This window comes from Lathyrus oleraceus, chromosome 5, assembly GCF_024323335.1.
Source record: "Lathyrus oleraceus cultivar Zhongwan6 chromosome 5, CAAS_Psat_ZW6_1.0, whole genome shotgun sequence".
NCBI lineage: Eukaryota > Viridiplantae > Streptophyta > Magnoliopsida > Fabales > Fabaceae > Lathyrus > Lathyrus oleraceus.
Window position 1 is genome coordinate 158,048,124 of NC_066583.1, and position 19,017 is coordinate 158,067,140.

At 32.2% G+C, this 19,017-nt stretch overlaps 1 protein-coding gene across 1 annotated transcript; it reads left to right on the plus strand.

Moving 5' to 3' along the window:
- Nucleotides 1-11,111: 11,111 nt before the first annotated feature.
- On the plus strand, nucleotides 11,112-11,896 carry LOC127086772 (citrate-binding protein). The gene is made up of 2 exons (XM_051027572.1): nucleotides 11,112-11,439; nucleotides 11,516-11,896. The coding sequence occupies exons 1-2, from the start codon at nucleotides 11,113-11,115 to the stop codon at nucleotides 11,894-11,896; spliced, it is 708 nt and encodes a 235-aa protein (XP_050883529.1). The 5' UTR covers nucleotide 11,112.
- The last annotated feature ends 7,121 nt before the right edge of the window (nucleotides 11,897-19,017 follow it).

Below are 19,017 nucleotides of genomic sequence, written 5' to 3' on the forward strand. Positions count from 1 at the left end.
GGATGGCAATTCTCCTTCAGATATGCCTTCATTGTGATCCATGGACTCAACAATATTATACCAACCTTTAGTATGATCAAACACCGTGACTACATGTGTATTAGCTTTGGAAGCTTCCTCTCTAATTAATTTCATTGAAGCATCACTAAACAACTGCCCAGATTGTAACACTGAAATCCATTTGGAACGTTTGGTCTCAAACAACGCCCCTAGCCTGAAATAGGTTGCTTGCACTAAAACGGTTATAAGTAGGTTTCAAATGCCTTTGAAGACAGAGTTCATTGATTCCACACGATTTGTTGTCATGTGTGTAAGACCCCAATTTTGACCCTAAGATCCATCATGCTATCTCATCATATGCATTGGCATTGGGATCACATCTTGGTTTCCTCCTTACCCCTCACTCATTGGGTTTGCATTGGGAGAGATCACCAATCACAGTTTGATTGTACCATACTTTGTATTTTATCATTTTACTAACCAAAATACCAAAATATGCCTTTGTATATATCTAACTCTTTTGTAGGTAGGGAACATGCTCACCTTTGATCTATCAAGTTAATATCTAGGGTTTAAGACCCTCATTGCTAAGATCTCAATCAAGAATGGTCTACAAATGGCTCTAGGTATCATATATGGATCCCCATGATCTTCACATGTTATTTTGATCAAGAATTCATCAAGAGTTTGGAGTTGGTTTGCCTTGGAAACCCTATTTCATCTGGGTATCTTGTGTAACTTCTTGTAAGACCCCAATTTTGACCCTAAGATCCCTCATGCAATTTCATTATATGCACTAGCATTGGGATCACACATTGGCATCCTCCTTACCCCTCTTTCATTGGGTTTGTTTTGGGAGAGATCACCAAGCACCATGTGATTGTATCATACTTGTATATTATCATTTTTCTAACTAAAATACCAAAAATATGTCTTAGCATTTGTCTAACTCTTTTGTAGGTAAGGCATGATCCCCCTTGATCTATCAAGTTCATATCTAGGGTTTAAGACCCTCATGGCTAAGATCACAATCAAGGAATGATCCGCAATGTCTATAATCATCATATATGAGTCCCAATTATCTTTGCATGTTATTTTGATCAATATTTCTTCAAGAGTTTGGAGTTGGTTTGCCTTGGAAACCCTAGTTTGACTAGGTATCTTGAGTAACTTCTTCAACAAGGTTCTTCACCAATTGATCAAATTTCTCAAGGGAAACTTCAAAATTCATCTTCTTATGAATATATGATCTCCCATGAGCCTAAAAGGTCAAGAGAATTGCAAGTTAGCAAGTTGGTTGATGGTGGTTGGCCAGATGAATTCATCTGATCAAAACTGGGTCTCCCTAGACCCTATCTCATACAATTTTCATCATATGAAAATGATTCCAAGAGAAACATTACTCTAAATGACATTACAAACAACTTTAATGTTGAGGTCTAGATCTAGTTTTGCTTGGAAAGTCATTTTCTATGTTGAAACATTATAGGTCATTTTGTCTAAACCCTAATTTGAAAGTCAACTTCCCAAGGCCATAACTTGCTCAATTTTTATGAGATGAAACATTTCCAAGTTGCACAATCAAATTCAAGATGTCTAATTCAACTTTAATGTTTGGAGTGAAAGCTAATTCGACCTTTATGAGCATGTGATATGAGGATACATTATATGTCATTTTGGACCAATACCATTGAACAAGTGTTTTTCCTCAACTTTGAAAATGCATAAGTCTCTCATTCTAAATCCAAATGATGTAAAATTGGAGACTATTTTGAAGGTCTTTGATAGATCTACAACTTTTATGAAGATACGTTTCTCATTTGGAGCTCACATAAAAAATTAAGCAAGGTGGAATATTGAAGTATATGACTTGACACTTAGAAAATTTTTTAACATGTTGAAATTTCCAAACTTCCACCTCAAAATTCACAATGATACAAGATCCAAATGGAAAACTGTTCAACATAAGAGTTGTTCCTCTTGATCTAAGCTTTCTAAAGAGTCCTAATTCATTCATTTTGGATGAGGTTTGCTAGGGGTGCGCATGGTGTTAACAGGCCTGCATCAATTGGCAAAATCAAAACTTCAAATGACCATTTCACTTTGACTTACCAATCAAGCTTCATTCATGCTTCAGCACGTTTAAATTTGGACCTTAGTGCATTGCTTCATGGGCCTGTACACGCCCATGCAAGCATGAAAATGACATTGCCAATTTTGGAAGAAATTTCAAGTGTGCAAATAACACTTCATTTTGCTATAAATAGAGACCCTCTGAGCTCATTTGAGAGGATCCTTGCACGCCAGCTTTTCCTTCCCTCTTCAAACATGTCAAAAAAAATTCTAAGTGTCAAGCCATATGTTCACTTATTCCACCTTGGATAACTTTTTATGTGATCTTCAAATGAGAAAAGTTCTTCATCAAAGTTATAGCTCTCTTAAATTCATTCAAAATAGTCACAAATTTGACCTCATTTGGATTTAGCATGAAGGAGATATTCATTTTTTTAAGTTGGGGAAAATCACTTGTTCAATGGCATTGGTCCATAATGACCTATAATGTCTCCTCATATCACATGCATTTAAAAGTTGAATTTTCTCTTCCTCCAAACATCAAAGTTGAATTAAACATATTTAATTTGATTGTGAAACTTGAATAACTTTCATCTAATAAAAATTGATCAAGTTATGGCCTTGGGAAGCTGACATCCCAATCAGGGTTTAGACAAAATGACCTATAATCTTTCACCATACAAAATAACTTTCCAATCAAAAATATATCTAGACCTCAACATGAAAGTTGTTTGGAATGTCATTTAGAGTAACTTTTATCTTGTAATCATTCTTATATGACAAAAATTGTAGGAGATAGGGTCTAGGGAACCCCAATTTTGATCAAATGAATTCCTCTGGTCAACCACCATGAACCAACTTGCTAACTTGATATTATCTTGACTTTTGGGACTCATGGAGGATCATATATGCATAAGATGATGAAATTTGAAGTATCCCTTGAAATATTTTATCAATTGTTGAAGAAACTTGTTGAAGAAGTTACATAAGATACCTAGATAAATTAGGGTTTCCAAGGCGCACCAACTCCAAACTCTTGATGATTTCTTGATCAAAATAACATGTGAAGAACATGGGGATTCATATATGATGCTCATAGCCAATTTGGACCAATTATTTATTGAACTCCTTGCAATGAGGGTCTTAAACCCTAGATATGAGCTTGGTAGATCAAAGGTGAGCATGTGCCCTACCTACAAAAGAGTTAGATTATACAAAGACATATTTTTGGTATTTTGGTTAGTAAAAATGATAAAATACAAAGTATGATACAATCAAATGATGCTTGGTGATCTTTCCCAATGCAAACCTAATGAATGAGGAGGATGCCAAGATGTGATCCTCATGCTAATGCATATGATGAGATAGCATGGGGGATCTTATGGTCAAAATTGGGGTCTTACAACACGAGTTATAAATCAGAACCAAATAACCAACATGCAAACTCATACAGCGGAATGACATCTCTTTTCATAAATGGTAAATAGTGATGATTCCCATAAATCATCTACCACAAAATATCATTTTGGGCTCTAAGGCCACTCAACATCAAAACCAACATATCCAAATAACAAGATAAAACAAAGCACAACAATATCTCTCAACATAAAAACAAATACAAATAATACCATAAACCAAAGTGTTACATGACCAGAGCACTATAGACTACCTAGTCAAAACACAACAAGAACTAGCCTCCGAATCTAGTCCTTGTGCGAAGCACCACTATCTCTAGTACCTGAGCGATGTCGCGATATAACATCATTCCAACAGAAGGGTGAGAATTCAAATCATTATAGAAAAACATAATAATATGAAATGTATAACAAACATACATATATTATTATAATTCGTCACGCTTCATACAAACATGCATCATATCATCTTATTAAAGAATCACATGTTTACCATCATATGACATGGCTCAACAGTCCACAAGTATTCATTTATAAATACTAAACGATGTACAAAAGTCATATTTCACAACATATCAGTTTCATGTACATATTATCATCCATCATCATTTACAAATCATCATCAAATATGTATACAACTTTCACATGATTCCATAATGTATACAAGTCACCATTTCATCACATATATCACAAATATGCACTCATATCACATCAACAACACATTAATAATTCATATCAAATGGATCACCTAAAATCCACGTATATGCATATCTACCAAAATTATACCCACATAATCATATCACATAATCACATAAACAACAATTCACACCGACACGTGCGACTCAATGTGCGACTCAATGCGATATGCATGTGGATCCCATCCGTTATCATTTCCGACTTGCCGAGCATCTCTCAAATAAACTAGATAACCACCTCTAAATCTCGATTCAGCCTTAATCTTTCAAACCCCATTCGACGTTAGGTTTGGGACAAGCAAATAATCTATGCGAGATTACCCAACATTGCCTCTTTCATAAACTCATGCTAGTGTAAGTGTGCAACAACAATAAGACTCATGCAATTAAGACGATCATAAGCCCTTAATCATACATAAGCATACCACGCCCAACATTTGCACAACATACATCTAACATGACTTCAATCCCAAACAATACATCAAATAGCATTCATCATCTCATCACAACATATTAACATAAAGCAAACAAGTCAATTCATGTTATTCATCAAATTCACCAATTCACATCATCACATACATAATTTCAAGTATTATGTTTCTTCACAAAATCCATCTAAAACTATCCAATACATGTCAAACAATAGAAAACGTGTCATTCACATTCACCACACGTACAACATACATCCATATTATGATTCTTTTGATAAAATATTAATCTACTGTTATCAAAATTAACATCATGTTTTAGATAATATTCTTAGCTTCGTAACGGTCCAAACGACACCTCAAACGGAGTTACGGTTCAAAAGTTATTGAATTTACAAGTTTTTCAAAATGTTGTCAAAACCAGAAAATTTGTTGTTGCGAAAATGCTGTCAAAAACCAGAAAAACTGCTGTTGCGAAAATGTTGCTCTCCAGCATAAATTTTCATCATAAAACCATATTAATCCATCATTTTTCATGAAATAAATAGTTATACAACCTATATACATATCATATAGCAACTATTAGGATCATAGAAACAAGATTCTAAGCTCCACTAATTTTCACCAAAATCCCAAATCAACCATTTTCAAGTGAAACTCAAACATGCAATTATACACCAAATCATGTTCTATACACATACATATTCATGTAATTTAATATAGAAACATCATAGCATAACATAAACATCAATTTCATGGATTAAAACATAAACACGTGTTAGGGTTTCTCAAAAATCAAAATCCCCAAATCCTAAGTTCATGATATCTAACCCACATACATTACATATGTTTACCCATAACCACTTGAAATCCCACCCTTACCTTAGTTAAGATGAAATATATAGGTCCTTCTTCTTCTAGTTTCCTCTTCTCCTCTTTCTCTTCTCTTCTATTCTATTCTCTCTCCTTCTCTTGTTTTACAAAACCAACTCTAATCTCTAAAACCTTTACTATCTTTTTAACTCATAATGGGTTTAACCCACTTATCAACCCATTCTAATTAATTAGGCCCATTACTAGACAATTGTTATTTCTGCTCATAAAATTCAATTATTCAAATAACACATATATTCAAATAATTCAAATAATCACCAGAACACATATTTAATTAATTATCACACCAAATAATGATTAATTAAAATAAACACTTAATAAATAAATACGGAAATTAAATCGGGGTGTTACATGCAGCTTAGCATTAGGAAGCATAATTTTTTTTAGAAATGATTTGGAAAAGGTTAGAAATGATTCTACATGGAAAAATGTGTTTTTATGCAAGACACATGATTATGTGTCAACACAAACGTTGTATGAGTTGACACATGATGTGAAGTTTTTAAGTATGTAGCTTCTGTTTATGCATGTGTCGACACATGCAACATATAGGTCGACACATAGATGACAGATTTCTTCTATGACTCGACACATGCAAGGTATGAGTCAACACATGTTGATGAGTTTTAAAGCCTATAGCTTCTGTTTGATGTGCCGACTCTGGAGGGTTTTTAGGTCGACACATAGAAGACAACTTTCTTCTATGAGTCGACACATGATCTATACATGTCGACACCTGCTTCTAAAGTGTCGACACATGACTTACATAGGTTGACACATACGATGCATTATTTCAAAATTCATGATTTTTTTCAAATCTTTTGCATTCCTTTTGCCTCCAACTTCCATACATATAAATACTTCATACATGCATCATTTCAAGGAGATGAAACCAAGAATATACATAGTGTTATCTTCATCTTCAACCTATGTTCTATGCATACCCAGAAACAAATTACAAATAATCATTTTTTGTTTGGGTGCCATCTAGAATCAGAGTTGATAATGTCCAATTTAGGTTGTTAAATTGTAAATTGGGTTGAGAATCTTTGGGGGTTTCAAATAAGAAAACCAAGCTAGGGTTTTCCTTCAAGATAAATTGGTGATTTGAAGGTTTTGGACAAGATTATGCAAGTTGGATTCAGCTGAGTGAAAGCTTCGAAGAACGGTGGGTTCGGTCGAAGGAGTAACAGTAACCGGAGGATCATCTTGGTATTTCTCGGATGACAATAATTCATAATTTGGATTTGATCAAGTGAAAGCTTTAAAGAACGTTTTTTTGCAAAGGAGTAGCGTGAGACGGTGGATCGAATTGGTATTGTTGGGTGACTTGATCAAGCTCAGATCAAGGGAAGAAAATAAGATAGGATAAACATCAAACATAGGGTTTGGACGGTTGGATTGCTATTTATTTTCATGTAAACTATAATTGCAAAGGTTAATTTTAATTATCTCAATTTAAGTTTGAATTGAGGGCAGACGTACCCATAGCGAGGCCAGTTGGGGAACCGCCTAAACAAATCCTTGTGCTCTCTCTCTCTCTCTCTCTCTCTCTCTCTCTCTCTCTCTCTATATATATATATATATATATATATATATATATATATATATATATATATCTATATATCTATCTATATTTATCTCTTTACTTTTCATTTGCTAATTGTTGAATTTGTCGATTGTATGATCAATACGTTTGGTTATACTTTTTTATAACCTTTTGAAAAATATATTTTTGAGTTGATCACAATCTATTAGATTATGGTTGGATTTAAAATCAACAAAATCATAAAAAATTCTAAACAAAATTGATTGCACATAAGGTGTTCGATAATTTGTCTCAATTACGTTTTTGTGTATTTTGTCATTGGAAATAGACTTCACTTTTATTGTAGCATTCAAGTGATTATTGTTAAAAGTATATTGATCAACTTATTTTCATTACCATAACTGGATTCTATATACGCATATACAAGCTTTTCGATAGCGGTACAATTTAGACGATTCAATCCGGGTCACTTCCACTAGCTGTTAAATTTTTCAAAATATTTTTTGTAAAGTTTTTTTAACTATGGTTTTATTCACCCCATCTAGATAAGTCGCCTTCGTCTAACAGTTGATTCATTGCAATGGAAGAAAATTGATTCATTGTTTCATATTTTTCCCTTATGCCAAGGAACCTTGGGCTTGGAATTTCCACTAACAGAATGAACCTATTTGATAATTTGAGTACTAACTATACTTCATGGCCGATTCTTCTTATAATTTACAACCTATCTTCGTGGTTTAACATGAAGCCAATATATATGATGTTATCAATGATGATCTTGGGTCCAAAACAACCAAGGAATGACATAAATGTTTATTTAACGCCATTGATTGAAGATTTAAGAATTTTGTGAGAGGAAAGAGTGGATGTTGATGATGCGTATATAATTGATAACTTTAAGCTGCATTCCATGTTGTTTTACACAATCAATGACTTTCCTGCATACGGTAATTTTTCTAGGTATGACGTCAAGGGACATAAAGCGTATCCTATATGTAAAACTGATACATATTTCCACCAATTACAAAATTGAAAAAAGACTGTTTACCTTGGGCATCAAAAATTTCTAAGACCTAATCATCCATATAGTAGATTGTAGAAGGCTTTTAATGGAAAATGGGAGTTTGGTATCGCTCCAAAGCCCTTAACCGAGAAGGAATTTTATAAAAGACAACAAAAAGTTAATGTTGTCTTTGGAAAGAAACTAAAAGGTCCCGTGGAGAAAAATATTTGGAAAAAGAGGTTGGTGTTCTTTGATCTTCCATATTGGTCTTGTCTCGATGTAAGACATTGTCTTTATGTGATGAATGTGGAGAAAATGTATGTTATAGTTTGATTGGAACACTTCTAAACATTAAAGGTAAGAAAAAAGATATTAAGAAATACCATGAAGATATGAGTTTAGGGTCTAGCCCCAGAAGATATAGGAAATATAACATATTTACCCCCAGCATGTCACACTCTGTCTAAAAAAGAAAATAAAGTTTTTGCAATTGTTTGTAGGGGATCAAAGTTCTCAAAGGGTACTCATCAAATATGAAGAAACTTGTGTCAATGAATGATCTCAAATTAGTGGGATTAAAATCTCATGATTGTCATGTCTTGATGCAACAACTTCTACCAGTGGCTATCTGTGACATTCTACTAAAAAATGTAAGAGTAACTATAACCATATTGTGCTTATTCTTCAATGTTATATGTAGTAAAATCATTGAACCTGGAAATTTAGATGAGTTGGAACATGAGGATGAAGTTATCTTGTGTCAATTAGTGATGTTTTTCCCTCCATCATTTTTTGACATCATGGTTCACTTAGTTGTTCATCTAGTAAGAGAGATTATAATTTTTGTTCCAATTTATTTATGGGGGATGTATCTGGTAGAATGATACATGAAGATATTTAAATGGTATACAAGAATCATCACCGTCTGGAAGCTTCAATCGTTGAACGTCATAATGTTAGTGAAGTTTAACCTTACTTGACAATTCACAAAAAATTTATCTAGGAAAAATTCCCCCAGATGAGTGAAAAAATGTTGTTGACATAGCATAATAAAATTTTTATAACTTGGTTTTATGAAAGGGTTTCTAAAGAGACTAGTCCATCGAAGACTTTTAAATGGATGTCACGTATGTCTAAGTTTAATGTAATAACTTGGAGTGCATACGACATTACTAAATATTCATTATATACAAAATCAAAGGATGACTGTAGTGTCGTGGAAAATAGTGGGGTTATGGTTGAAGTTGAATCCATTTACTTCTATACTTCGAAAGATAAGAATCTTGTATTGGCATCTAAAGTGTAATTTGAGGTCATTGAGAAGATTTTGGAAATTGATTATGTTACTTTTAAAGTTCCTTTATTTAAGTGCAAATGGATTAACAGTAACAGTGGTGTAGAAATCGATGACTTAGGATTCACACTGGTTGATCTTCAAAAGACGACTTATATGAACGAATCATTCATCATGGCATCCAAATAAAACAAGTTTTTTATGTCATTGATCCATCTAACACAAGTTGTTTAATTGTTCTACAAGAAAAATATATCCCTGATAGTGATAAAAATCCAGATTTAAATTTTGATACTCATTCTTTCGCATTATATACACGTCTCTCATCTGAAGAAAATGATTCAGATAATGATATGCATGTTATTCGTCATTATCATCAAGAGAGGATAAATGAAAACTAGTAAGTAGCTATTTTATATCACTTATTAATATATATTTATTCATTTATCTTTTTATATTCTTTTTATTAAAGATTTAATGTTGTTGTTGTTGATCTTAAGTAGTTTCAAATGTGGTTCAAACTATAGGTGTTTAACAACCGATGACAAATCACATAAGAGAATTTGCGTACGACCTACAAGACTTTGCATTTTGGTTATTATTTTTGTTGGTTAATCATTTGTTTTAGTTTTAATTTATTGTAAAATTATAAGGTGTACATGTGCTATTTTGACTTTGCAAATGGTGTAAACAATGAATATTTTTGGTACATTGATTATGTTTGAGAATTGAATCGAAGGTACAAAGTTTTTGTTTTAGAAATGGTTAAATTATGATTCTGTAATACAGGTTAAAACCAAAAAAATAGAAAGAAAAAAATAACAATGTTTTCCCCTCGATTATTATTATACGCCGAGGTAATAATTCTGCTCTATTACCTTGATTTCTTAAATAATTGAGAGAAAATTTATGGTGCGTCATCCAGTTCTGAAAATTGATAAAAATGCAACTGTTGGGGGTCGAACCCATATAAAAAACATTTTACCCCTTGCTTATTCCAAAACCGAGGGGTAATGTGCCAAATATTTATGACGTCCTTCGTTATCTCGTATGTACAACTGATATTAAATCTCCTTCACAACCGGGTTAAATGTGTTTTTTATAATAATGAATGTCTCTTTATGTAATTTTGCATTTATCAACTAGCATAACTGATAATTTACCAAACATTTTAATTAACTTATCAACTATCAATCATCAATTATAAACTATCAATTATCAATCATCAGCTATAAACTATCCGATATCTTTTAAGCTATATGTTACTTTTACCAAACATAATTAGTAATTTGTTTTTTTTATTAAGTAATTTAGTGACTAGAATTTATCTTTTAAAGATGAACAAGTGAGATATCACAAATTCGAACTCGTATCTCGACATCTGATATTGTTTATTTGTGTAAAAAATTTATCCTTTTGTTTTATCTTCAAAAAATAAATGGTTGTATAGAACATGTTTAACTATAAAATTATCAATTGTTACATAACTCCAACATTAGCAGCGGCGCTATTAATTAAAATTAATGGAGAGTGAAGATCATGATTTAAACTTAATTTTATAATTTATTTAGTAAGCTAGAGAAAGAAACAACGTTTTAGGGCGGTATAGTAGTTTATTTTTTTAAGACTTTTTGCTATATGAATAGTTTACAAACACTTAACGTTCTTATTCTACCCTTTCTTCAATCCTAAATTACATCTCTTATTAGTATAATTAGCAAAAAACATTATATATAAATATAGCTACAACCATATAGCACAATGAAGCCATCTTCATTCCGCAGAAAAAAAATAACAAGTCATTTTCCACCCCAAAAAAAAATGCCTTTGTTAAAACTTTTACTCACGAGTCTTATGTTATTAATCATCCATCAAACCAGCATTACTTCATCTCCTCTAGATCTCACACAAGGGTTCACTCCTATTTCATTAGATAACTCAAACTTTGTTGTTCAAAAACCCTACAATATTCCAATAAATCAACGTTACATCTTCACAAATGGAGTGCACCAATTTTGGATATATCCCTCAGACAAGCCTTTCACTAATGAAACCAATACTCAACCTCGAACCGAGATTCGAATCAGTGTAAGTTTTATTGAATAACTAATATATCTGATCTCAGAAAATATATGATATGATAATTTTCACTTTGTAATTGTAGGGACACGACTATACATGTGGTATATGGCAATTTGAAGGATATGGTTGTATTCCAAGTGGCACGACTGGGGTTTGTATTATGCAAGTGTTTGGTGGAAGTCCTTATGCGACAACAACACAACTTAGGATCTACAATGGTTCACTTACTTACTATGAATCTCCTGTTTTGTCTCAGAATATGTATGATAGATGGTTCAAAGTGAACGTTATTCATGATGTTGGTGCAAACAATGTTAAGGTTTATGTTGATGGGGATCTCACGTATGATGGAGTTGGTCGTGGAGCTAACACTCACTATTTCAAGTTTGGGGTTTATTTGCAAAATGATCCTTCTAGCTGCGCAGAATCTTGGTGGAAAGATATTAAAGTTCTAAGAAAATAGAAATGTTAAATTTCGATTTTATTACTAAAATTGAATAAGTCAAGACAAGTTGAGGACTTGTTCACGTGTGTCATTTTCTTTGTAATTTGATGTTAGAACTTTATTTGTAATTTTTTGTTTCCTGCACAGTGTGTGTTTTGTTATAAAGAAGTGTGTTTGGTCGTAATGAATGTGCGTGACGACGGTGATAGTGAGAGACCAAGTTTTATCTTTTTTTCTCTTTTGTTTTCAATTTTTTAGTGAGATTTTAAATCTCCTTAAAATTTCAACGTTCTTTTAAAGATTTTAATCATTTAATTGGAGTTATTTTGAACATTTGAAACAGTGTGATCGGTGAGATTCGGAAGCTTGAAAGCCAAGCACAATGTTGCATTGTGGAAGGAATGTCATCTTCTTTCCTATTATCATTCTTCTTAATGATAAATTAACAAATAAATGTTAAATATAATTGTGTAAAATATTAATAATAATTAAATATTTTCACGTGACATCCAATTTTAACATGTGAAGTGACTTCTTACTTCTCCGGTTAGAAATTGGGGATTATAGTATGTGAAGAGAATTATAAAAAAAACAAAAATTTAATAATTAGGGATTAAAAAACTGATTTTTTAAGAGGATTTAAAATATTATAAAAATTAAAATAGGGTACAAAAAAGGCATTTAAATCAAAAAGAAAAAACTTTGCTGGACAATTGATTTAGTTGGTAAATAGTTTGTTTAACGAAAAGATATTGGATTCAATAGAATAGATTTGAAGAGCTCTTTAATTTTGCTAGTTAATTTGAATGCGTTTTTTTAATCTTGAAATGTATATTCTAACTCTAAGGAATATAAAATTCAACTCACTTGAATTTTTATAACAAAAACTCCATTTTATTTTATTGATTCCTAACTATAAAGGAAATCGTGTATGCTCATTATCATTATTATTATTATTATTATTATTATTATTATTATTATTATTATTATTATTATTATTATTATTATTATTAGCGTTTAAACGAACATTTTTTTTATCTGTTTTTTTTAAATATTTAAATGCGACAAAATCTAAATATAATTTTTATTTAATTTTAATTTATATATATATATATATATATATATATATATATATATATATATATATATATATATATATATATATATATATATATATAATAGAAATTATTATTAGAATAAAAATTATATTTTAAGAGGATCGTGAAAAATTGCAAAAAAAATCAATTGGGATAATTATACATATTTAAAAACTAAATTTTTGTTAATATTTTATTTTTTAATTAAATTCATAAATTATATATATTTTAAAAGATAAATTAGGAATGAAAATAGTAATCCCAAAATCGCATATCTTGTTTATATATTGTTATAGAGAAATTTCTTGAAGTTTTTCGTCCTCTCATACTAGCTATCATGTTTTATTCTTAATCCTCCAAAAAATCTCAAGTGTTTGACAAAGAGGAAATAGATTTAAAGTTTGAAAGAATAAAGAATTTACGAACTTCCATAACATTCCCCTTCAATACAAACTTGACACCATCACTGCTCTCCTTCCACCCCCTTCGATACACCATCATACAAACCTTTAAAACCTCTTTTAAACAAATTAGGGGTGGCAAAATGGATGGATTGGATGAATATGGATTGGATCGTTAATGGATGGATAAAAATAATCCATTATCCATTAACAATCCACTAAAAGTTTTTTAAAAATATCCAATCTAATCCATCCATTAAGAATAAAAATCCATCTAATCCATCAATTATCATATTTTTAGTGGATGGATATCCATCCATCCATTTTTTTTTCCTTTAAAATTTTTCTTTGAAATTTATTTTTTTTAAAAAGTTTTTTACTTTTTTTTAATAAAACAATATCAGTTTTTTTTTTGAGAAAAATTATTTTTTTTTCAAAAAAAAATATATTTTTGTATTTTTGAAAAAAATAGTTTAATTTTTTTTTATATTTGGAAAAAATTTTTTTAATTTTTTTTATATATTTGTAAAAAAACAATATCAGTTTTCTAATTTAAAAATAAATTTTTATTTTATTTTTAAATTTTTGGAAAAAATCGATTTTTTGTATTTTCAAAAAAAAAATGATTTTTTTTCGAAAAAAAATTGATTTATTTTCGAATTTTTTTTTTTTTTTATAAAAAAATTTAATATTTGAAAAAAAATATTTTTTTAAAATTAGATAAAAAAATCCATTTGATCATTAAAATGTGTTGGATGGATTGGATCAATCCATTAACTTAATTTTTTATGTAGTGGATGGATTGGATGAATTTTTTGATGGATGGATTGGATGGATTTTCTCTTAATGGATCCAATTGCCACCCCTAAAACAAACCACTCCACTTTGATTCATAACAACTCGTGTTCACATAATCATCACCATTTCAATCATCACAACATAACAACTTCATAAAAAAATAAAAAAATAAGGAACTAGAAGAAAGAAAGGGCAGTTACAGTAAAACCGAGCTTCAAACATCCTTCTCATTGCACCAGCAACACGAACCGTGAAGAAAAACAGAAAATTCCATAGCGACACAACAACAACAACACGAGGCTACCACACACGGCCGCTTCCCGCCGGCCACCGCCTGTGACACGCCAAGTTGCGCGCTGCCGCCCTGCATTGACGACCACCGTGACCTCCTTCCGTTCGAATCGCTTTGCCGTGACGCCGTGAATCCCATTGATCGCCACTCATTCACGAAACATATCTGACACCAACGACGCAAAGCCGCCGTCCTCATCGTGCCAACAACCTCCGATCGTGCCCCTTGACCGCGCCACTGTCCCCATTTTATGAGCAGCCACCGCGAATGAGAGAACACGGGAGCTTCTTCCCGTTTGTTTTATTTCTATTTGCTGCTACGTGAACATGCTTGAGAAATAAAAAACATTTTTGTTTTTCTTTTAAGTATTTTTCCTACCACATGTCCATGTGTTAGTGGACATTGTAAAATTCTGAAAAAAAAAATCTCACACACACAATATATCGGTCGACACCTCATCCTCTCTCTCTTGTTTTTCATTTTATTTTCTTTATTATTTTTTTTTATACCACTATTATTATTCTTCCTCATTTTTATTAGGGTTGATTTAGATTATTGGATTAGACCCAATTGACTTTAATGGTTACACCCTAACACATGCATTCACATCCCTCTTATGTTGTTTACTTTAATTCTTATTACATTTATTTTGATTTAATTTAATTATTTAGAGTAATAGTTAATTAATTGATTTGTTTTAATTGATTAGTTGATTATGACTTAATTAATTGATGTTTGTTGCTAAGTGGATTTATTTGATCTCAATGTGTGGAGTCGAACGATTAAATAGTTCATATTTGTGTCCCTCGTTCATTTGAATAGTCATTCTCATTATACTTCACTAATATTCCATTCAATTTCATACCATTGCTCAAATCCTTTCAAATCAATTTCAATTTCAAACCATGTCACAAATCAATTCGAAAAAACTTTCCAAAATCGAATCAAACATCAAGTTGTTAACGTGCAAAATTCTTTTTCTTAATAAAATTCAAAGACAAAGTAACAATTGATGCACACCTTTAGAATACCTTTCTTTTGCCTTAAGATACTTTAACAAGGACAACAAGTGACAATTGGAAACACATCTTTTTGAATATCTTGGGTAAACAAGCACTGGGAGCACACATATGCTCAAATGTTTACTAAAAATCCATATGAAAAATCCCTTGCCACACCCAAACTCTTTTTATAATCAAACTTGCAATGCTTGATCCAACATCAAATCGTTGATGCAAAACCTTTTTCGTAAGTAAAAGTTGAAAGACAGAGGACTAGGAGATGCACATCTCTTCAGACCCCTTGATAGTCGAGCGTTCGAAGCACACCAGATTCAAAATGATTATCAATCTTTCAAATCAAAAACATGTTAAAAAACATGGAAAATAGGACAAATGGGATAACACCCATGCATACCCCAAGTAAACATGTGCTTAGTGCACACCTCTGCTCAAATGTTTACTCACTTTCCGCAAAGATCAGATCTTTTTTATAAAAACAACTTAACCAATCAAACTTGTATTCCGCCCTTGTGCAGCTTCAGAAACATTTTCAGAAACGAGTATGCTGCATCCATTTCGACGCGGAACAAACAAAGACTTCAACCTCCAAGAGCGAGCAACAAGTAAAGGTTTAACCGCTCAAATGCGATCTAAGCATCACTCTCTAAAAGCAATCAATCCAATAATTATTTTTTAGGAGAACTACATAGTCTTGAGTAGCATCTGGAAATACCTAGGAGTAGGATTGTGAAATCTTGGTAGGCACATTAATGTAAAAAACACCCCTTTAATAAAAATATTATTTCTTTCTCTTTTCTCACTTGATAGGTAGAAGATCGCAAAAAATATCACGCTAACACTCTAACACGAAACTAACTAAATGGGTCTCGTTAAGCTCAATGTATATGAGGGGTGTTAATACCTTCCCCTTGCATAACCGACTCCCGAACCCGATTTGGTTACGATAACCCTTTCTTTTTGTTTTTTTGTGGGTTTTATCGGTATTTTCTCTTTACCTCTTTGGGAATAAATAAAGTTATGTGGCGACTCTGTTTTGTTCATATTTCGAGCGTTCCTTACGCTCGGGTATTTTTCGCGTCCCGACAGCTAGGGACTCTGCTGGGGATATTCATTTTCCTAAGCGAGTCCACCCTAGTTTGGTTAGTTTTTTGTTTGTGTGTTATCCTTGTTTGTTTCTTTTTCTTTTGTTGTATATTTTCTTTATTTTTTCTTTATCGCATTTCTATATTCGTGTATATATTTATGTGTGGGCATTGGGAATTAGTTACTCGAGTTAGGCTCTCTTCCTGAGCTTTTGAAAAAAAAGAGAATGAACATAAGTTAAGAGGTGGTTGTGTAATGTTAATCACCAAGGAGCACACCTTGTATGGCTAACACGAAGACCCCACTTGGGGTAGATCTTTCCAAAGTCTAGCTCCCATTCGGAAAATCATTTTCAAGACCTATACTCCTTATGCTTGCCTTGTGCAAGTACACAATCAATCTTTATTTTTGTGGAACCCCGTGGGAATATCTCAACCACCAATACTTGTCAAATATCATTAGTAGAGGCAAAACAAAAAATACCTACCTTTTCTCTTCAAAGTGAAAACTTTCTAGTTCAATTATCAAAGTATGCCCTACACCAGAAGAATCCCACCTTTGTAGATACCATTCATCTCTCGCAAAAATAACCCATATAGTTGCATAACATATATGACTTCATGCATCATGAAAATAAATCAATCATATATTGCATACATCATGCATATCAAACATTTCTCTTGCGACTGATTTATTTCGCTAACAGATATTCCAGTCAATCCCCAGCAGATGACCATGTAAAAAGGCCTCTCCTCCATTCCATATCCCCAATATACATATCTCTCTCACATTACGTATCCATTCCTCAACCGACAAATTTTTGGATATTCTTGTATTTAATCCTCTTCTATCTCAAATGCCTGAAAAGTTGTCGGCATTCCTACATTCAGATCCAAGAAGACTAAATAGGAGCTGGTGTCATACCCCAAAATTTTCCCTCCCTTTTTCAATTTTGTCTGGCTTATTGCTCATTTCATCTGCATATCCCCATGTCCTAATCATCCATCGTAACAAAATAATTTACAACTGCATCCTCAAATAAGCACCATTGCTTCAAAGGGCTTTGCTTATTTATGGTACAAAGCTAGTGAATGAAGCTTATGTATGCCTTGACTATTTGGGCACAACAATGATGGTTGGTTCACTCTTTATGGATCAATGCATGTGAAAACCCAATTCTTTACTCTTGGCCCTTGTGGATCATAAATCTTATATATCGAGCTTGGATTATGATGAATTTTGGTGTTGAAGTTGGAGGAATCAAACATAGTTGAAAATTTTCTAGTCAAATAACCCTTTTTTCCACCTTGAATAACTTTTGCCATGAGCTTAAAATGACTTTACTTCCTTCTTAAAAGTTGTATCTCTTTCAATGCTCTTCAATTTTGTAAGAAATTTTACACCATTTGGATCTATCATGATGGAGTTATGGATTTTAGAAGTTGAGGAAAATTGCTTGTTCAATGGTGATGACCCAAAATGACCTATAATGTTTCCTCTTAGTACATGCCCTTGCAAGTGAAATTTTACCTTTATCAAAGAAAAAAGTTGGATGAGATATATTGAAATTGATCATGAAACTTGGATGATCTTCATATCATAAAAATTGAGCAAGTTATGGTTCTTGAAAGTTGACCTTCTATCTAGGGCACAAACAAAATGACCTATAATCATTCACCATAAAAAATGACTTCACATGCAAAATTAGCTCTTGATGCCAAACTTAAAGTTGTTTGGAATGTCAAAAAGAGTAACTTTACTCTTGGAAGCATTTTCATATGACAAAAGTTGTAGGAGATAGGGTCTAGGGAACCCTAGATTTGACCAGTTGACTTTTTTGGTTAACCTCTTTGAACCAACTTGTAAACTTGAAGTTCTTTTGCTATTTGGGGATCATGGAGGATCATATATTCTCATGATGAAGTAAATAGAGTATAAATTGACAATATTTGATCAAATGTTGAAGAAACTTGTTGAGGAAGGCACACAAGATACCCAGATGAATTAGGGCTTCCATGACAAACAAGCTTCAAACTCTTGATGAATTCTTGATCAAAATGACAAATAAAGAACATGGGGGTCAATATATGATGCTTAGAACCAATGTGAACCATTGTTTGATTGATCTCTTGCATTGAGGGTCTCAAACCCTAGATCTGAGCTTGATGAGGCATGGATGGAAGCACACACTACCTACAAAAGAAACAACACTACACTAAACATGTTTTCGGTATTTTGGTTAGTAAACAAAGAGAAATAAAGTATGATACAATCACAAATACTTGGTGTTCTCTCCCAATGCAAACCCAATGAGTGAAGGGTGAGGAGGATGACAATGTGTGATCCCAAAGTCAATGCAAATGATGAGATGACATGAGAGATCTTAGGGTCAAAATTGGGGTCTTACAGCTGCAAAGGAAATTCCCAGACACCAAAGGAAATTCAA